At 36.5% G+C, this 22,776-nt stretch overlaps 1 protein-coding gene across 1 annotated transcript in view; it reads left to right on the plus strand.

Annotated features, from left to right (window-relative positions):
* LOC138852759 (uncharacterized) overlaps positions 1 to 21,290 on the plus strand; it is a 34,750-nt gene extending 13,460 nt beyond the window's left edge. Inside the window, exons 5-8 of the mRNA XM_070085402.1 lie at positions 10,193 to 10,291; positions 14,726 to 15,388; positions 16,263 to 16,382; positions 19,910 to 21,290. Coding sequence (XP_069941503.1) covers positions 10,193 to 10,291; positions 14,726 to 15,388; positions 16,263 to 16,382; positions 19,910 to 20,011 — 984 coding nt within the window. The 3' untranslated portion in view covers positions 20,012 to 21,290. The remainder of the gene's footprint in view (positions 1 to 10,192; positions 10,292 to 14,725; positions 15,389 to 16,262; positions 16,383 to 19,909) is intronic.
* The last annotated feature ends 1,486 nt before the right edge of the window (positions 21,291 to 22,776 follow it).

Raw genomic sequence — 22,776 nt, forward strand, 5'->3', positions numbered from 1 at the left:
CTCTAACTGTAGCTACAACTAAATAATGATCCGATATATCAGTTGCCCCTCTATAAACATGTACATCCTGGAGCCTACCCATCAACCTTTTATCCACCAATAAATAATCTAACAAACTACTTTCATTACATGCTACATCATACCTTGTATATTTATTTATCCTCTTTTTCATAAAATATGTATTACTTATTACCAAATTTCTTTCTACACATAGCTCAATTAAAGGCTCCCCATTTACATTTACCCCTGGCACCCCAAATTTACCTACTACTACCTCCATAACATTTTTACCCACTTTAGCATTGAAATCCCCAACCACCATTACTCTCACACTTGATTCAAAACTCCCCACGCATTCACTCAACATTTCCCAGAATCTCTCTCTCTCCTCTACACTTCTCTCTTCTCCAGGTGCATACACGCTTACTATAACCCACTTTTCACATCCAATCTTTATTTTACTCCACATAATCCTTGAATTTATACATTTGTAGTCCCTCTTTTCCTGCCATAGCTTATCCTTCAACATTATTGCTACTCCTTCTTTAGCTCTAACTCTATTTGAAACCTCTGACCTAATCCCATTTATTCCTCTCCATTGAAACTCTCCCACCCCCTTCAGCTTTGTTTCACTTAAAGCCAGGACATCCAGTTTCTTCTCATTCATAACATCCACAATCATCTCTGTCTTATCATTTGCACAACATCCACGCACAATCAGACCTCCCACTTTGACAATTTTCTTCTTCTTATTCCTTTTAGTAATCTTTACAGGAAAAGGGGTTACTAGCCCATTGTTCCCGGCATTTTAGTTGACTTTTACAACACGCATGGCTTACGGAGTAAAGATTCTTATTCCACTTCCCCATGGATATAAAAGGAAAAGTAATAAGACCAAGAACTATTAAGATAAAATCAAAGAAATCTCAGATGAGTGTGTATAATTATAGTTTTACATACACACAACAAACATACATAGTGCAATTAGTAATAGATAAATAAACATTTAAATAACATATAAAATAACATTTTTACTTACCTTTATTGAAGATTGTTGATGGCATCTGGAAAATAGGGAGGAGGAGTGAGGGAGTGCTTATTGTTTGGAAGGGGAATCCCCTTCCATAAAGACTTCAGGTAAGAAGTCCTTATCTGGGGTTACTTCCCTTCTTCGTTTTTTAAACCAGATGAAGCTCTTGCAGCTCTTCAGTGGTTAGCTCTTCCCTGTGGTCCTGCACCAACTCTTCCATATCTGCCACTCGCCTGCAACCCCATAGACTTGCCCAATGCCACAATACCTTCCACAACAAGCAGAGGGTCGGCAGGGTCAGGGTCAGTCTCAAACCCTTCAAAATCCTTCTCTTGGACACAATATTGCCACAATTGTCTCCAAGCAGAGTTCCAAGTTCTGGAAGTCACTACCTCCCAAGCCTTACCTATAAGGCTTATGCAGTTGTAGATACTGAAGTGATTCCTCCAGAACTGTCTTAGGGTCAACTGAGTGTCTGAGGTCACTTCAAAGCACTTTTCAAACATTGCTTTTGTGAGAGTTTTTTGAAGTTAGAAATGACCTGCTGGTCCATGGGCTGGAGGAGAGGAGTGGTGTTAGGAGACAAGAACTTCACTGTTATGACTGAGGTCCCTTGACAGCAGGTCTACCAAGTTTGGAGGATGTGCAGGAGCATTGTCCAGTATCAGGAGGCACTTGAGTGGCAATTTATTTTCTTGGAGGTATTTTTTCGCACTGGGGCCAAACACTTCATGGACCCACTCTTTGAAAATTTCCCTTGTGACCCATGCCCTATTATTAGCTTTCCACAACACACACACACACACACACACACACACACACACACACACACACACACACACACACACACACACACACACACACACACACACACACACACACACACACACACACACACACACACACACACACACACACACACACACACACACACACACACACACACCCATTCTTGATGACATTGTTTTTCTTGAACACTGTGGGATTTTCTAAGTGATACACCAGTAAAGGCTTCACTTTAAAATTCCCACTAGTGTTAACACAAAACAAGAGAGTTAGCCTGTCTTTCATAGGCTTGTATCCTGGCAGTACCTTTTCCTCCTGCATTATGTAGTTCCTCTTTGGCATTTTCTTCCAAAACAGGCCTGTTTCATCAGACGTGAACACTCGTTTGGATTTGAATTTTTCAGTCTTTACGTACTCCTAAAATTCAGTTATGAATTTTTCAGCTCCACGTTTGTCTGAACTGGCAGCCTCCCCATGCCTTACCACACTGTGTATGCCACTACGCTTCTTAAATCTGTCAAACCAGCCTCTGCTGGCCTTAAAGTCACTAACAGCAGCATTCATTGCAGGCCTTTTCTTTATGAGATCGTCATACAGTTGCCTTGCCTTTTCACAAATGATCATCTCTGAAACACTATCACCCACTATCTCTTTACCCTTGATCCACACACTCAACAACTTCTCAGTCTCTTCCCATTTTGAATTTGATTCCCCAAAATTTAATCCCACCCCTCTCCCAAACACCCTAGCATTTACTTCCTTTACAACCTCATCTATAAATATATTAAACAACCATGGTGACATTACACATCCCTGTCTAAGACCTACTTTTACTGGGAAGTAGTCTCCCTCTCTTCTACACACCCTAACCTGAGCCTCACTATCCTCATAAAAACTCTTTACATCATTTAATAACTTTCCACCTATTCCATATACTTGTAACATCTGCCACATTGCTCCTCTATCCACTCTATCATATGCCTTTTCTAAATCCATAAATGCAATAAAAACTTCCCTACCTTTATCTAAATACTGTTCACATATATGCTTCAATGTAAACACTTGATCTACACATCCCCTACCCGCTCTGAAACCTCCTTGCTCATTCGCAATCCTACATTCTGTCTTACCTCTAATTCTTTCAATTATAACCCTACCGTACACTTTTCCTGGTATACTCAGTAAACTTATTCCTCTATAATTTTTACAATCTCTTTTGTCCCCTTTCCCTTTATATAAAGGGACTATACATGCTCTCTGCCAATCCCTAGGTACCTTCCCCTCTTTCATACATTTATTAAACAAAAGTACCAACCACTTCAACACTATATCCCCCCCTGCTTTTAACATTTCTGTCATGATCCCATCAGTTCCAGCTGCTTTACCCCCTTTCATTCTACATAATGCCTCACGTACCTCCTCCACACTTACATTCTGCTCTTCTTCACTCCTAAAAGATGGTATACCTCCCTGACCAGTGCATGAAATTACCGCCTCTCTTTCTTCCTCAACATTTAAAAGTTCCTCAAAATATTCTCGCCATCTACCTAATACCTCCCTCTCCCCATCTACTAACTCCCCTACTCTGTTTTTAACTGACAAATCCATACTTTCCCTAGGCTTTCTTATCTTGTTTAACTCACTCCAAAATTTTTTCTTATTTTCATTAAAATTTCTTGACAGTGCCTCTCCCACTCTATCATCTGCTCTCCTTTTGCACTCTCTCACCACTCTCTTCACCTTTCTTTTACTCTCCATATACTCTGCTCTTCTTATAATACTTCTGCTTTGTAAAAACCTCTCATAAGCTACCTTTTTCTCTTTTATCACACCCTTTACTTCATCATTCCACCAATCACTCCTCTTTCCTCCTGCCCCCACCCTCCTATAACCACAAACTTCTGCCCCACATTCTAATACTGCATTTTTAATACTCATCCAACCCTCTTCAACCCCCCCACTACTCATCTTTGCACTAGCCCACCTTTCTGCCAATAGTCGCTTACATATACAGTGGACCCCTGCTTAACGATCACCTCCCAATGCGACCAATTATGTAAGTGTATTTATGTAAGTGCGTTTGTACGTGTATGTTTGGGTGTCTGAAATGGACTCATCTACTTCACAATATTCCTTATGGGAACAAATTCGGTCAGTACTGGCACCTGAACATACTTCTGGAATGAAAAAATATCGTTAACTGGGGGGTCCACTGTGTGTATTTGTGTGTATATATATATATATATATATATATATATATATATATATATATATATGTATGTATATATATGTATATATATATATATATATATATATATATATATCCTCCATGGGGAAGTGGAACAGAATTCTTCCTCCGTAAGCCATGCGTGTTGTAAGAGGCGACTAAAATGCCGGGAGCAAGGGGCTAGTAACCCCTTCTCCTGTATATATTACTAAATTTAAAAAGAGAAACTTTAATTTTTTCTTTTGGGCCACCCCGCCTCGGTGGGATACGGCTGGTATGTTGAAAGAAAGAAGAAATATATATATATATATATATATATATATATATATATATATATATATATATATATATATATATATATATATATATATATATATATATATTATATATATATTATATATATATATATATATATATTATATATATATTATATATTATATATTATATATATATATATATATATATATATATATATATATATATATATATATATATATATATATGTATATATATATATTATATATATATATATATATAAATGTATAATTTTTAACAAGTCAGCCATCTCCCACTGAGGCAGGGTGACTCAGAAAGAAAGAAAAAATCCCCAAAAAGAAAATACTTTAATTTTCACTAAACACTTTCAACTCACTCACACATAATCACTGTTTTTGCAGAGGTGCTGAGAATACAACAGTTTAGAAGCATATACGTATAAAGATACACAACATATCCCTCCAAACTGCCAATATCCAAAACCCCTTTTTTGAAGTGCAGGCATTGTACTTCCCATTTCCAGGTTTCCTTGAATCGTTTCACTAAATATTACCCTGCTCACACTCCAACAGCTCGTCAGGTCCCAAATGCCATTTGTCTCCATTCACTCCTATCTAACATGCTCACACATGCTTGCTGGAAGTCCATTCTGATGGTAGAATTTGTGTGAGCAATCAGTTTAATATGCTTTTTACAGCATATTAAATTGATATAGACCACAGCATCCTACTTCACAAACTTGATCATTATGTTATCAGAGGCCATTCACTTGCATATTTATATATATAGTCTTACCTTACTAACAGACAGCAATATGTCTATTAAGGACACAACCTCCTCATCAAGACCTGTGGACACTGGCAGTCCACAGGGAAGTCCCCTTGGCCCCCTACTTTTCCTTTTATACATCAGTGACTTCCAAATGTATTGCAACAACTTAGACCTGTTCTCTTTGTTGACAACACTACTTTTGTCATCTCCCACCCAAATCCAGCATCACTCAACAACGTTTTTGATGAAGAAAAATATCAACCCAGATGACTACCAATAAACTTACATTTAACATTGACAAAACCTTCTACATTATGCAGGTAATGTCCAGCTAAACATTATGATTAACAATACTCTTATTGCTAAACATAATAAGGGAAAATTTCTGAGCCTGCACATTGACAGCAACTTGAAATTCAACACCATGTCCAACACACAAAAAAAAGTGTCCAAAACAGTTGGCATCCTCTCCAAGGTACGATATTATGGAACACAATCACCACTACTTATATTATACTATTCACTGATGTACTCATACCTCACCTATGCTATTTGTGCTTGGGGATCTACAACAGCAAATCACCTAAGCCAATAATAACTCAACAAAAAGCCGCAGTACAAATGATCACACAGACAACACACCTCCCCACTCTTCAGAGAACTAAATCTACTCATTATACAAAACATTCACTGTTACTACTGTGCATCCTCCATTTATAGAACATTAAATTCTAATATTAATCCCTACCTGAAGCACTTTATAGTTGCAACAGGCCCATAAACATAATACTAGGCACAAAAATCTGTATGACATACCCCTTGTCTGGCTAAATCTCTCTGAAAATTCACTGTACATAAAAGGACCCAAAATCTGGAACTCTCTGCTGGAAATCTCCAGAGCCATTGTCTAAGCTGGCATCTTCAAAACTATCATTAAAAAACACCTTCTCTCCTTAACATATCCCAACATCAGTTGAATATGTGAAAACTATACATGTATCCATATTCTCATTGTCACTAACATATGGAAATCAATATAATCTTGTTCTTAATACAGTGGACCCTTGGTTATTGGCCATTCTGGATATCAGCCAATTCGGATTCCAGCCGCTTTTTTGACCAAAATTCCATCCCGGTTTTTAGCCGTTATTTCAGCGATCGGCCGTATTGGACGCCTGATAATAATAACTCTTGGGCACATTAAATGTCTTATTTTAGGTTATAGACATTTTCATTAATCCATCTATGATATTTTATTCAAAATTATACAGTGGACCCCCGCATAACGATGGCATCACATAGCGATTTTTCCGCATACCGATTACTTTTATCGCAAAATTTTTGCCGCGCATACCGATTAAAAACCCGCTTACCGATTTTCGTCCGAGACGCGTCCAATGTGCCCTCACATGTGCCGGCCGTCCCATTGTTTACCAGCCAGCCTCCGCGGTAACATCCAAGCATACACTCGGAATATTTCGTATTATTACAGTGTTTTCGGTGCTGTTTCTGGAAAATAAGTGACCATGGGCCCCAAGAAAGCTTCTAGTGCCAACCCTGTGGTAAAAAGGGTGAGAATTAGTATGGAAATTAAGAAAGATTTTGAAGGGTTTGGGGCTAACCCTGAGAAGCCTATGCCAGTTGTGGAATCCATTGTGCCTACTTCAAAGATTAAGGAAATGTGTGCACAGTGGGTTGAACTGCAAACCTTTATAGATGAAAATCACCCTGACACAGCTGTTGCAAGCCGTGCTGGTGACTATTTCAATGACAATGTTATGGCCCATTTTAGGAAAGTCTTGAAGGAACGGGAGGTACAGAGCTCTATGGACAGATTTGTTGTGCGACAGAGGTCCAGTGACTCTCAAGCTGGTCCTAGTGGCATTAAAAGAAGAAGGGAAGTAACCCCAGAAAAGGACTTGCTACCTCAAGTCCTAATGGAAGGGGATTCCCCTTCTAAACAGTAAGAAGATAATGCTCTCCCCTCCTCCCATCCTATCAATCATCACCAGATCTTCAATAAAAGTAAGTGTCATGTAATTGTGCATGCCTTTTTCAGTTTGTGTGTATTAAAATTAACATTTCATGTGGTAAAAAAAAATTTTTTTCATACTTTTGGGCGTCTTGCACGGATTAATTTTATTTCCATTATTTCTTATGGGGAAAATTCATTCGCATAACGATTATTTCGCATAACGATGAGCCCTCTTGCACGGATTAAAATCGTTAACCGGGGGTCCACTGTATAAGAAGAATGTTACATAGTACATATATAAAAACATGCAATGTTTATATGCAATGTATGGTTAATAATAATCACTCTTGGGCACATTAACCCTTAAACGGTCCAAACAGATCAATGTTCAGATTTGTAGTGCTACAAAAGTAGATCTACTTTTTTTTACATATTATCAAATACGTATAACCAAAAAAAATGTAGATAAAAGTTTTTTTTTACACATTTTCACATGTAAAACAAAAAAAAAAGATCTACATTTTTTTACACACTTTCAGATGTTGAAAAAACGTATATATACGTTTGGACCATTTAAGGGTTAAATGTCTTATTTTAGATTAATGTAGTCATTTTCACTAATCCATCTATGATATTTTCTTCAAAATTATTTAAGAAACACATTACATAGCATATAGCATTTAAATATGCAATGTTTATATGCTGTCGAGTGGTGAGTACCGGCGAAACGAGGAGGAGGGAGGGAGGAGGGTAAACATTACATTTTCTCTGATTCAGCGTTAGAGAAAACTGTGAATCTGGCATCTGGTCCAGTCACCACCCTTCATAAGTGTTTGTTTACAATTCTCAGCATGAATTATTCATTACTTCTCCCTTTGTTTATGATGCCATCTAAAGGCAGTATGTAGTTAGAAATAATTAAACTCGGTGAACATGGTATGCCGATGTAATAATATGGCTGTGTAGTGTAGCCCAGGGGGGGGGCCTACATACGTGTACCTACATATACCGGCTACCTGCACTGAATTCCTACAAATAAATACTCACCTCTCACCCTACATTAAGACTACAAATATTTTAAGACAACTAGCGAATGTAATGTGGCAGTAAAAGACAAAGAAGGGGAGTAACCCTAGATAGGGCTTTGATACCTGAAGTCCTTATGGAAGGGGATTCCCAACTTTCTCTCGCCTTCAATATGCCAACAAGAGTCTTCAGTAAAAGTGTATAATGTTCATTTATCATTAAAATTGTTTTGTGTATGTAAAACTATAATTATTCTCTATAAAATGTATTTTTTGTTAATACTTTTGGGTGTCTGAAACAGATTAATTGGGTTTACATTATTACTCATGGGAAATATTATTTCGGCTTTCGGCCTTTTCGGATTTAGGCCGACCTTCTGGAACGGATTACGGCCGATAACTGAGGGTCCACTGTATCTCTAATCCTCACAATCATTAAAATATTGAATGTGTTCACATTGTTAATATGCTGTGTCTAGTTTTAAGTAGTGTGTAAGCATCAGTATTAAGCTGCACAAAATGATCAGGCATGTTAATGGTTTCCTTTGTATTTTACAATATTTTATAACATGTAAATCACACATTGTATATTATACAAAGAAATAAAAATTTAATTCAGTTTAACTCTTTCAGGGTCCAAACCGTAGATCTACGCCGTGAGCTCAGCTCACTCTGATAAGCTGTGATTGGTAAATTTGGGCCTAGATATGAGAGAATATGTCTGTGTGGTATGTGTGCACCACATAAAACAAATCCTGCAGCACACAGTGTATAATGAGAGAAAAAAAATTGAGACCGTGATTTTCGATTAAAACAGCGACTCTGCAGTGTTTTTTCGTATGTTTTTGTAGTTGCATTTGCGATTTCTTGGTCTCATTTGATAGAATGGAAGGCATATTACAGAAATAGAGATGATTTTGATTGGTTTTTAGCACTGGAAATGGCTTGAAACTGAGCTCAAAGTAGCAGAAATGTTAAATTTTTGCCTATATTCAAGAGTAAACAAACAACCTCACACGTCTAATACATGCCAGCTGGTGGGTCTAATATACATTCACAAATGTGGTGATGATATTTATACAATTATTACAGTATTGCATAACAGTAAATCTTCTATTTTTTTGTTTGAATAAAAATTCATTATATGAATAAAAAATCAAAATGGAATTCATTTGTAAAGCCTCAAAATGTAACTAATGAACAGAAGAAATGTTAGTTTAGTGCCAGGAATACCTGCATTGTTTATTCTGGGCCCTATTTTGAAATTGAAATATTTTGAACTTTGTGTTAAATTGGCCAAATTACCAATTTCCGATCACTTTATTTTGTAGTTTAAACAGTTGACTTGACGATTTCTTGTGCTCAGTCGATAGAATAGAAGTATACTAGTGGAATAGCTAAGAATTTGGTCGACTGGAATAATGTAATTGGCCTAAAATGGGAGTCAAAGTTGGCAAAATCGCCAATTCGTAAACATCGCTGACACATCAAAATTTGTGAGAGCATAATTTCGTCAATTTTCCATCAAATTTCGTACTTTTTGTTTTATTACCTTCAGAAAAAGATTCTCAACCATTTCATAAGAAAAAATAACAAAATTTTTTTTTTTAAATTCTTGGACCCTGGTGCACATTTTGAAATTTGGCCTCTGGACCTTGAAAGGGTTAATGTAAATCCTTCTCTCATGGCTTTGGGAAAAATTGGGCTAATATAATTTAAGAGTTTTCATCTTGGGTCTGGCAGTGATGTATCAATTTACCCTGAAAGATAGTGGATAATGATACAGTATGACAAATACAATATTGAGTACTCAAGCAACTAATTTTCAAGTATTGAACGCTTCTGTCTAACAAGTTCCAAAAGCCTGAAGTAAATTTACATCAGAAATATAATGCCAGAATTGCAGAGTGCTATATATATTTCAATGAGATTTAACCAAAGTATATTTTAATTTTGAAAATGAAAATTTTTTATAGGGTTAGCAATTCTTGCCTTGCTTTTTATAAGTGCACATCACTGCTAGATAGATATATTTTGTTTGCATTGCTTCTCTTCCTGAAAAGATTGATATCAGCCTTTAATATTGCATTTTTTATTTTCAGTTGCTTAGAAAAAAGGAAGCCCCACTCATGTTAGCAGCATCGGATGAGCATCAAGCATCATTATGGCTACAGTCTTTCTTGACAATTATTAACAGTGGGGTAAGACTTGTCATTACATTTTTGTATTTGTACTAATTTGTAGCTGCAAAACCAGAAATAAGCATCTGGTGTCCCATCTTCCTTTTTTAAATGTATTGTAAAGTTTTTTAAATTTCTAGTATTAATAGTATTACATATAAATTATTTTCACATGCATCACATTTAGCACAGTAACCCAGATGAGCAGCCATATAGGTGATGTGTGTTCACTGAAGATACTTTCTGATGTAGTGGATTGTAATCTCAGAGAGAGAGCACAGTCAAGAATATTGAAATAACTGAAGAGGAAGTAAGGAAATTATTACTGGATGCTGACAAGAAAAAAAAGGAATAGAGTTAGATAGAATAACACCATGGATTTTAATATGATGCAGAAGAGTTATGCTATCCTTTTTTGAAAATTGTGGAGCAAGCCACCTGTGCCTACTTTTTGTCCTCTTCAATTTTTCACTGGCTGAGTTCTTGCTGGTAAGGTAGACCTTAAACTAAGATACCATGTATGGTAGACAGGGACAGACTATTGGGGAGGCAAGAAACAGGTCCAAACCATAGTTCTACATCATGAGCTCAGCTTATTTAGATAAGCTGTGAACGGTAAATTTGGGCCTAGATATGAGAGAATGCATCTGTATGGTAAGTGTGCACCATATAAAACAAATCCTGCAGCATGCAGTGCATAATGAGAAAAAATGTTACTGTGTTATTGGATTTACCCCTTGACTGTCGAAACCACAAATCCTGAGGTGTCTCCTGGTGTCAAAGAATTTTCGAAAAAAAAAAATTCTTACGAATAGAGAATCTTTTTCCAATGGTAATGACACCAAAAGAACGAAATTTGATGGAAAACTTATGGAATTACACTCTCACGAAGTTTGCGACCTCGGCGATATTTATGAATCGGCGATTTCGCCCACTTTGAGCCCTATTTTTGGCTAATTCCATTGTTCCAGACGACCAAACTCATAGCTATTTCTTTAGAACTCCATTTGTTCTATCGATTGAGTACAAGAAACTGGCCATTTTTCCATTTCAACTACCCAATAACGTGGTCAGAAATTTGCAATTTGGCCAATTTCATGCAAATTAAAAAAAAATGCCAATTTCAAAATAGGGTCCTGAATGAACAATACAGACATTTCTGGCTCTAAAATAACATTTTCTTTGTTCATCAATCACATCTCCAGGCCTCTCTGATATTAGGCTTGCTTTCTATTTTGAATTTTTATTCAAACAGAAAATAGAAGATTTACTGTTATGCAGACTACTGCAATATTGTAATAATTGTATAAATAATGTCAACCCATTCATGACTGCATATTAGAATGGCTACTTGGACATTTATTGGACAATGACATCATTTGTTTACTTTTGAACATCAGCAAAAATCACACATTTCCCCTACTTTGAGCTCCATTTCAAGGTTCTTTTAATAGTAAAACCAATCAAAATCACCTCTATTTCTATAATATGTTTTCCATTCTATCAAATGAGACCAAGAAAATGAGAATACAACCATAAATACTATACGAAAATACACCACAAAGTCGGTGTTTTAATCCAAAAAAACAGTCGTTTTTTTTTTTTTCTCATTAATCACTGCTTGCTGTAGGATTTTTTTATATGGTGCACACTGACCACACAGACCCATTCTTTCACATATGGGCCTACCAGCTTTCTCCTGCTTGATTTGAAGCCGCTAGAATTTTTGTGTTACATGTACGTGTACATCAAACATGGTGGCTCGTAAGACATATACGACCGAAACAGTCAAAGGGTTAAAACACCGACTTTTGCAGTGTATTTTCGTATGGGTTTTATGGTTCTATTTGTAGTTTCTTGGTCTCATTTGATAAAATGGCAGATATATTACAGAAATAGAGATGATTTTGATTGGTTTTAGTAGTGAAAATAGCTTGAAATTGAGCTCCAAGTAGGGAAAATGGTCAATTTTTGTCGATGTTCAAGAGTAAGCAAATGACATCACACATCCAGTACACGTCAACTGGCAGGTCTAATGTATGTTCACAAATGCACTGATATTATTTATACAATTATTACAATATTGCATAACAGTAAATCTTCTATTTTTTTGGTGTGAATAAAAATTCTTTGCGAATAAAAAATCAAAATGGAATTCATCTGTAAAGCCTGGAAACATAACTAATAAACAGAGGAAATGTTATTTTAGTGCCAGGAATCCCTGCACTGTTTATTCTGGACCCTGTTTTGAACTTTGTGTGAAATTGGCCAAATTACCAATTTCTGATCACTTTATTGGGTAGTTGAAATAGTTGATTGGGTGATTTCTTGTGCTCACTAGATAAAATGGAACACATACTAGCGAAATAGCTAAGAATTTGGTCTAGTGCAACAATGTAATTGGCCAAAAATAGGACTCAAAGTGGGCAATATCGGCAATGTGTAAATGTTGCTGACACGGTAAAATTCACGATAGTGTAATTTCGTCAATTTCCCATCAAATTTCATACTTTTTGTTTTATTAACTTCAGAAAAAGATTCTCTACCAGTGGTTTATAAGTGAAATGTTCTCAGTGAAGAAGTGGTGGAGGAAGGCTTCATAAATAGTTTAACCCTTTGACTGTCGCGGCCGTATATATACGTTTACGAGGTACCGTGTTTGACGTATATATACTCATAAATTCTAGCGGCTTCAAATCAGGCAGGAGAAAGCTGGTAGGCCCACATGTGAGAGAATGGGTCTGTGTGGTCAGTGTGCACCATATAAAAAAAATCCTGGAGCACGCAGTGCATAATGAGAAAAAAAAACTCCGACCGTTTTTTTTTTAATTAAAGTGCCGACTTTGTGGTCTATTTTCGTATAGTATTTGTGGTTGTATTCTCGTTTTCTTGATCTCATTTGATAGAATGGAAACTATATTATAGAAATAGAGGTGATTTTGATTAATTTTACTATAAAAAGAACCTGGAAATGGAGCACAAAGTACAGGAAATGTTTGATTTTTGCCGATGTTCAAAAGTAAACAGATGATGTCATTGCCCAATAAATGTCCAAATAGCCATTCTAATATGCAGTCATGAATGGGTTGATGTACGTTTTACAATTATTACAGTATTGTAGTAGTCTGCATAATAGTAAATCTTCTATTTTTTGTTTGAATAAAATTTCAAAATAAAAAGCAAGAGTAATATCACAGGGGCCTGGAGACATGACTGATGAGCAAAGAAAATGTTATTTTAGAGCCAGGAATGTCTGCATTGTTCATTCTGGTCCTTATTTTGAAATTGTCATATTTTTTTAATTTTCGTGAAATTGGCCAAATTGCAAATTTCTGACCATGTTATTGGGTAGTTGAAATCGGTAAATGGGCAGTTTCTTGTACTCAATCGATGGAAAAAATGGAGTTCTGAAGAAATAGCTATGAGTTTGGTTGACTGGAATAATGGAATTAGCCAAAAATAGGGCTCAAAGTGGGCGAAATCGCCGATTTGTAAATATCGCCGAGGTCGCCAACTTCGCGAGAGTGTAATTCCGTCAGTTTTCCATAAAATTTCGGTTTTTTGGTGTCTTTACAATCGGGAAAAGATTCTCTATCATTTCATAGATTTTTTTTTTTTTTTTTTTTTTTTAAATTTTGCGACACCAGGAGACACCTCAGGATTGGGGGTTGCGACAGTCAAAGGGTTAAAGTGCAGGTATGATGAGGCTAGGGGGGGGAGTGAATGTGGCAAGCATCAAGTCGACAGGTAGGGCCAGGGGCTAAGATGCAACCCCTGCAACCACATATGGGCTAGTACATATAGGCGAGTACTGGACGTTAGTAGTAGTTTGCAAGAGTTTCTTATTTTAATTGTTCTAGGAACAGAATGAACAGACATGAAATCCTGCAGGAGTGCAAAACATTAGCAGATGGTAGTATCTGCCCAAGAGTTGCTGTCTGTGCATCAACCTACCTGTAAGTCATTATTTGAATTAAAAACACTGTTGGGCCAATCACAATTGTGGCACTCCTTTCATGATATTTTCCCATGATTATTTTTTTCTCATACTACTAGGTACCTCTTCAAACAAAATCTTTCATTCACTGTGATAATTAGCCTTTTATTCTTCCTGTTTTTTGTAGTTTTCAGGGAAGTTTGTAATGAGAACTGTGTTAAAAGCTTGAATAAAGCCTAAACACCTGTACTGTAATGCAGTTTGCCCATTCATTTGTTTCTTGATTTCTTATTTTTAATACTGGCTGTCACCCACCAAGGCAAAGTGAATGCATTTTTTATTATTATTATTATTATTATTATTATCCTACGGTGATGGAAGACAGCCAGTGAGCTTAAAAAAATTTTGATCACAATCTCAACCATGTGATATTTGAAAGGTTTTGCTTCATGTGTTTAATCAATTTTTTTCTCAGATGCATGTGACTATTTGTTGTACAGAGTATTTATATTTTACAGATACGAGATATCAGTGAGAGGACACAGGTACCTTGCCGTGTAGTACTTCTGGAGTCTGGGGTACTGTTAGCACAGCAATCAGACCTTATCCTTGGCGCTCCCTCAGAATCGACACATCAGAACAGTCATGATATTAAATCCTCATCTGCTGTTCACCATTCCCAGCAGTTGCTTGGAACTTCTCCTGAAACACCTTCTATTCAAAATCAATCTCATTTTGAGAAAAAGGACTCAGAAAAACCATTAAATTTAACTGTGGCAAACCTTAAGGATCGAAAACCTCTTAGTTCCTCCCTAACTGCTCTTAACCGCATCAGTAGTTCATCATCTCTACTTAATAGTCCAAGGAAACGCCTCAACACTGGAGAAAGAAGTTCAACTCCTCTACGTAACCTTTACCGACGCCAGAGCAGCCTCTCCAGATTATCTACGTGTAGAATTTCTGATATGAAACCGGATCTTCAAAACACAGAAGAAAAAAGTTCATGTGCTCCTCAAAAGGTATCAGCACCACTGAGGACACACAGAGTGGAAACTACTGAGACATCCCAACTGAAATATGGATTTATACCTAAGGGTGAAGTCAAGGTTTTAACATTTAGTACCTTAGAACATCTCTCTTCAGTATACTTATATGCTGAGTGCCCCAACACATGTCTCATGGTACGTAATACTATTTTTGCAGTATTGTTGTGTACTATGTAAGTGTATACTAAGTAAACAGTAGTATCATTTCAGCTCTGTGAAATAACTACTTCATATGAAGCCTTATTATATTTTTAAACTCCTTATATTATCTTTATATTACAGTACTTTACTTGTACTTTATTGCTTTTTCCCACAGTAAAGATTAAAAGCGCAATACAAAAGATCCTTCATACATACATACACACAATAAAGAAATAAAGACTTCCAGTTTTAGAAGCTTGAGCATCCAGCAAGCTTGTGTGAGTGAATTAGGAATGAATTAAGACAGAACATTTTTAATGGTTGTACTGTTAGAGTGTGAACAGGGTAACTGTTATGAAGGAATTCAGGGACACTGGTTTCCTGGACTTATATCCTGAAGGTAAGGGCAGTGCCTGCACTCTGAAGTAGGGTTGGGGATGTTACAGTTAGATGGTAATCTGGAATGATGGCACTTGAGTGAATGTGTTTTCTTCTTTGAGTCACTTTACCTTGGCCATTGGGTTAAAAAGAATGTGTTCAGATGATCATTTGGATTATGATGTTTGTGTATTTTTGGTAAGATAGCTATTAAATGACTAGGTGACTTGATTTTTTCCTTGAGTCATCCTACCTTGGGAAATGTTTTTTTTTTATATTGTTTCCCATGGAGATAAGATGATTAAAAAAAAAAAAAGGAACATGTCAACCATCATTTATTCAGTAGCTTTCTTCTCGGAAGTGCATAGACATCACAGTTCAAATGAAATGTCTGATGTTAAAAAGTGAATGCTGTATACATTTTTTACAAAACACAAATAATTATTGGCTTAAAAGGTTTGACATTATTCTAAGAGTTTCTTTATTTTAGGAGTTTGAGTGCAGTGAAGCAGGTGAAATCTCAGGGGACTGGGCACTTTACTTCCGGTCTGGAAGCCAGCTACAAGAATTCATCAATACCTTGTCTTATACCTGGAGATCTATTTTTCAGGTATTGTATTAAATCTTAACCAGTAATTAGTTTTATCTGTGATAGGATCAAATATACCTGCACAAAAAAAATTGTGGAGCAGTGACCTAAAGTGATGAGAAACTAAGCGATATCTCATAATAGTGTGAAGTGATCAAGATGAGGAGGGAAGAACAGTGTGTTAGTTTTCCCATCCTGATGGAATTTTCATTCTTCGTGCACTTGAATTATGATGTTAGTGCACTTTTGGCAAGACAGCTATTGTGTGATTTATGGTGACTGTTTTTTTTTTTTTTTTTTTCTTTGGGTCATGCTAGTGGGAAATGTCCAGAGTGGTATAAAAAAAAAGGAATTGTTTTTATATTGGTAAAAAGATTTGGTTCAAAGTCATCGTTGTCTTCTTCGACAAACTGGCTGCATCTCACCGAGGCAGGGTGGCCTAAAAAGAAAAACGAAAGTTTCTCTTTTTGTAGAGGAGAAGGGGTTACTAAACCCTTGCTCCTGGCATTTTAGTTGCCTCTTACGACATGCATGGCCTAAGGAGGAAGAATTCTGTTCCACATTCCCATGGAGATAGGTTCAAAGTCATTTGCCCATAAATATTTAATACTTTCTTTAAACAAATGCCGAAAGTGTATTTATCCACCTGTAGTTGATTACAGGGTCATCGCCCCAAGGCCCAATCTCAAGCCAGGCCTCCAGGTTGATGGCCTGATCAGTCAGGCTGTTAGTGTCAGTAGCATTCAGTTCAGTATAGGCACCAGGGATTTATCAAGTTCCCTCTTGAAGACAATTGTGGGTCTGTTGATAATTTCCCTTATATAGGAAAGAAGGGTGCTGAAAAGTTTTGGGTCCTTTACACATACAAAATTATCTCTGTTGTACTCATTGCATCCATAATTTTCTTAATGGTATTTTGCACTGTTTGTTGGGCCCTTTTAAATCTTGGGAAAATTATTTTCATGAAATTATTGCTTTTGCTCTAAGCCTGACCATGTAAGTACAGGAAGGGCTCTAAAGTAGGGGTTCCCAACTTTTCTATGCCCCACACCCCTAGGAAATGTTTGATTAATGTTGCACCCCCTGCAAAAGTAATATCGCATTTCAAGATGAAGTAAAATTTCAAATTTTTTAATCCCATATTGAACCAAATACAGTACTGCGACTCTTCGTTGCAACCCCTGAAATGCCATATTGCATCCCAGGTTGGGAACCCCTGCTCTAGAGAAACCATCTGTTGTAGTGAGTGCAAATAATTTTACTGTCTAGTAAGTTTTCTGAGGTACGTGGTTATTTTTCTAATGTATGCTCCGTATGTAGTCTGTGTGGCTGGTTGTTTCTGCTGGATGTTTCCAGAGTATGTAGTGAGCAGGGCTGTTGTTTCTGGTGGTTTTTCCCAATACTAAAATTTTACCAAACCAGTTCAGATAATACAAGGGTTTATTGTAATAGATAAATATGAAAGTATAGTAGTACCAACACTCTTATATGGGTGTGAAGCTTGGGTGGTAAATGCAGCAGCGAGGAGACGGTTGGAGGCAGTAGAGATGTCCTGTCTAAGGGCAATGTGTGGTGTAAATATTATGCAGAAAATTCGGAGTGTGGAAATTAGGAAAAGGTGTGGAGTTAATAAAAGTATTAGTCAGAGGGCAGAAGAGGGGTTGTTGAGGTAGTTTGGTCATTTAGAGAGAATGGATCAAAGTAGAATGACATGGAAAGCATATAAATCCATAGGGGAAGGAAGGCGAGGTAGGGGTCGTCATCGAAAGGATTGGAGAGAGGGGGTAAAGGAGGTTTTGTGGGCAAGGGGCTTGGACTTCCAGCAAGCGTGCGTGAGCGTGTTAGATAAGAGTGAATAGAGACGAATGGTACTTGGGACCTGACGATCTGTTGGAGTGTGAGCAGGGTAATATTTAGTGAAGGGATTCAGGGAAACTGGTTATTTTCATATAGTCGGACTTGAGTCCTGGAAATGGGAAGTACAATGCCTGCACTTTAAAGGAGGGGTTTGGGATATTGGCAGTTTGGAGGGATATGTTGTGTATCTTTATATGTATATGCTTCTAAACTGTTGTATTCTGAGCACCTCTGCAAAAACAGTGATTATGTGTGAGTGTGGTGAAAGTGTTGAATGATGATGAAAGCATTTTCTTTTTGGGGATTTTCTTTCTTTTTTGGGTCACCCTGCCTCGGTGGGAGACGGCCGACTTGTTGAAAAAAAAAAAATGGTCATTAACTTTTCCTCACCTAAGTGGGCATGAGATAACTCACGAAATCGTAATGACACGATTGCAAACAAACTGGTATGGTTTGTTTGGGATGAGATAGATAGCTATTTGAAGGCAGAGGAGCCTGGCATTTATTTGTAGCTGTAAAAGCAAAGATATGATCATGGTGTCCTGTCTTCAGTATTAAGGCTTGAATTCTTGAAGTTTCAGGTGGCTGTAGCACCTGCTATTTTTTCTTGTAATCCATTCTGTTGTTCTAATTCTGCTTGCAAGGAAAAACACTACATTACTCTTTTGGCAATTTTTCCTATATTTGTAGCCATGGCCTCCTGTTTTGCTAGTTGGTGTTCAGTCATTGCCTTATGGCAGTTTTGTCTGTGTGTATTGCAGCACTACTGTTAGACACTGACTTATCACTTAATATTTCACTGGTTCTCATGAAGTGAGTAGTTATATCATTTGAAGGAGTTAATGTTTCAGATGTTTGTTATAGTATTTGACCATTCCCTAAGAAGTGACCCACAACAGTCGACTAACACCCAGGTACCTACTTACTGCTAGGTGAACAGAGGTAACAGTTGTAGGAAGATTTGCCCAAAATGTCTCGCTCTATATTTTTTTTTTTTTTTTCATCGAACTGGCTGTGTCCTACCAAGGCAGGGTGACCTAAAAAGAAAAACTAAAGTTTCTCTTTTTAAATCTAGTAAATGCTTCTAGCATTTTAGTCACCTCTTTTGACATGTTTGACTTTCAGAGGAAAAAGTTTATTCCACTTCCTCATGGAGATAAGAGGAAATAAACAAGAACTAGTAAGAAAGAAGAAAACCCAGAGATATTAGTGTGCACTTGTGCATGCGTGTGCACATACATGCATGTGTGTGTGTGTGTGTACTCACCTAATTGTGGTTGCAGGGGTTGAGACTCAGCTCCTGACCCCCTGTGTGTGTGTGTGTGTGTGTGTGTGTGTGTGTGTGTGTGTTATATACATGTATACTTCCCTGGGTGGTTGCTGTCTACCAACCTACTACCATCCCATGTCAGCTATGACAGTTAGGGTGCTTGAATGGGCTTTCAATTCTGAAGCATTCTCAGACATGTGTGGACTAGGTGTAGGCGTAGAAAATGAAAGCTAGCCAATGTAATTAATAGTGGTAGTGTCCCAAAACTCATGCTTCAAGAGGTAATATTTTTAGTGATTCTTCAAAACCTATGCCGTAGTTTTGATTATTTAGAATGCTGTATCATGTGAATAGAGTTCGATGCATGTAGAGTATTAGTCATTGTGGAAGACATGATTATTAATTTATTTTTTTTCCTCAGCATGATTTTCCACTGAACACAGTAGAGAATGCTGGTGTACAACAGTTTCTTCTTGAAGGTTCTCAGATATCCAGCAATGGGTGGTCTTGTCTCCACCTGTGAAAAATTTGCTGCAGTCAAGCAAACATCAACTTGACACATCAAACCGGAAGAATTGGTGCCTCATAAATATAAAAATTATGCATGTCTAAAATGCGTAGTTAAGGTATATGTGTATTTTTGAGATGGAGATGCAAAGTGTTTTGCTAAAAGTGCAACAAAATTTAATTTCACTTGTTTAGGAAAATGGTCTGCTGCTGCTCTGAAAGCCATACACTTGAGGTCAGGATTAATATTCGATGGAGTCATGAAGATTATTACAGACCATAAATACTTTTTGTGAATAAGGTAAAACATTTTTCTCTAGTCATTTGACAATACAAAGCTTTAAGAAATTAGTTCCTTTTGTATACTTGTTAGAAAAAGTGTGTGTTTTGTAATAAAGATTTTTTAAGGAATTGACATGTATAATGTTAATATTGATCAAAATGTATATCTGCCTTATAAAAAGGTTTACTAATATACTGAATATTTGCCAGAGAATGCAATATTATCTGTTTTAGTAGTACAGCCAACCTGTCCTCATAATGCCAACATTGGTGTTTTACTTCATGTGCTTAAGGCAGTTTCTCTATGTGGTCTTTAGGTTAGGTTAGATTAATACTAATTAGCCAAATATTATCATATATTAAGACCAGTAAATAATATAAGCATAAAAGCAAGAACATACTTTGATGCACTAAGAGAAAAGAGGAAGCTATTAAGAAGACTAACAAAACACATTATTGAAATTTCGATGTTCACATTTTAGTGTCACTGTTGCTTTACCAACAATCTTGAGTTATGGTAAAATACTGATGTTAGCTAGGAGGAGGATGGGTTCGTACAGTACATGAAACTTTCATTTTTAACTTGAACTCATTCAGTAAAATTTGGATAATCTGTTTCAGAGAGGCAGACATTTAGTCTGAATGGTATGGGTAGAAAAGTCTTAAGACAAAATATACAAAATTTAAATACTTCCTCTATGAAGATTAATGTGTAACTTTCTTTTTTTTCATGATTAGATTAACATTAAGAAATTTTAATTGGCAACTACCTCTTTTTCAGTGCAGTTAGGACAGTTTATTTTTGTATATCAAATGACAGTAATAGGAGTTCTTTTAATATAGCAATAACTTGTATTTTACTTGTGGTATGTCTCCTTTAATTAAGCAGATGTTCATGCTATTTTATAAGTCTGCCATATCATGTTGTTTTTGTATATTGTACACACAATTAAACAAAATCTTAGATACTGTATCAAGAATTTGATAAGTGGCATGCTAGAAATGGAAGGTAAGGAAGTGTTAATTTTTAATTAAACCAAAGATAAAAGCATATTATTTGCTTTTTCGAAATAGTATATGAATGTGTTTATATACTTTTAATATATAATGCAACCATGACAAAGGTGATAATAATAATTCCCACAGGGTTAATATTTGAACTAGAAGTTGTGCATATTTTTCACAGCTAGATAGCTGTTTAGGTGTTCATTATGTATGTGGTGGAAGTACCTAACATCCAAAGACGTTATGTTCCTGAGGTTTATTTGCAACTTAGCTGTTCAGAATTCTGAACCTGTTTCTCCTTAAAATGAAATCAAGTCAAGAAAAACATATATACCCAGTAATTTATCTTAGGTATTGTGTCTTCTTGATAGTAAATAATAGAGAATGCTTTTGCTGGGATTATGTGACTTGTAGAAGTTTTTACTAACATGTGGGAACTGAAATGTAATATTAGTTTATGGAAGGCTATCCAACTTCGACTGGCAGTTAGAGTTAATCTTTTTATAGTTTGTGTTCTTGTTTTTATCAAATCTTTCTTTTGTATACGTATTTTTACATATAAGCGGTACGCTTTTATTTGATAGAAATTGCTCATGAGCTTAAGAATTGACAATTATGACTTAAGGTGGCTCCAGCCACCTTTCTTCCCATTCTCTATTCCACAGTATATGCCAGCCTCTCCCTCACAACCCTGCCTTCACACTCACATAGATTGTATGACTAACCTTTATATTTTTCCACACCCATGCATCATTCACCCTACCTGTCACTATCTTAAGTAATTTGCTCACTTGATTTGAGTATACGTACTGTAATGTACTTTTATTCGCTACTCTGGCTCGACATTCAAAATAATTATTTTTTTTTTTTTAAGTCTCATGGATACTGTTCTTAAGTGCAGTACCATTGGTCATAACTTACAGAGCATGAATGAAGCAAATATCTTTAGATATTTGAGAGCAAATAAGTTGGCAGTTGGTCTGTAAAAGATGTGAATTATATAACATGTATATGGGAGCAAAAGGTAACTGGAGTGTTGAGAAATGTGTGAGATTTGAATCTCCATAAGGCATTTGACTCGTTTACCTGTCAGATGAAACTAGAGAGTATAATGAACAGGCCATAGCGATGAGTAGGAGTGTTGATGCAAACGCAAGAATGTTTCAGAAATATAGTTTAGAGATGCCAACACTTGTATGAGTGTGAGGTATGGACTATGAATGTTGTAATTAGGCTGGAGGCAATGAAGATGTATTTGAGGTCAGTGTGTAATGTAAATGTCTTTGGACAGTACTTCTAGCATTACAGACGGTGGGCTTCTTCATTGACTGGAAGTCCTTATACCAATCTCACTGCTCACTGACCTTGTGCGGAGTACACTTTGATCTTGGTGAACTTTTTTTTTTTTTTCTCCCCCCAACAAGTCGGCCGTCTCCCACCGAGGCAGGGTGACCCAAAAGGAAAGAAAATCCCCAAAAAGAAAATACTTTCATC

Source organism: Cherax quadricarinatus, chromosome 16, assembly GCF_038502225.1.
Source record: "Cherax quadricarinatus isolate ZL_2023a chromosome 16, ASM3850222v1, whole genome shotgun sequence".
Taxonomy (NCBI): Eukaryota; Metazoa; Arthropoda; class Malacostraca; order Decapoda; family Parastacidae; genus Cherax; species Cherax quadricarinatus.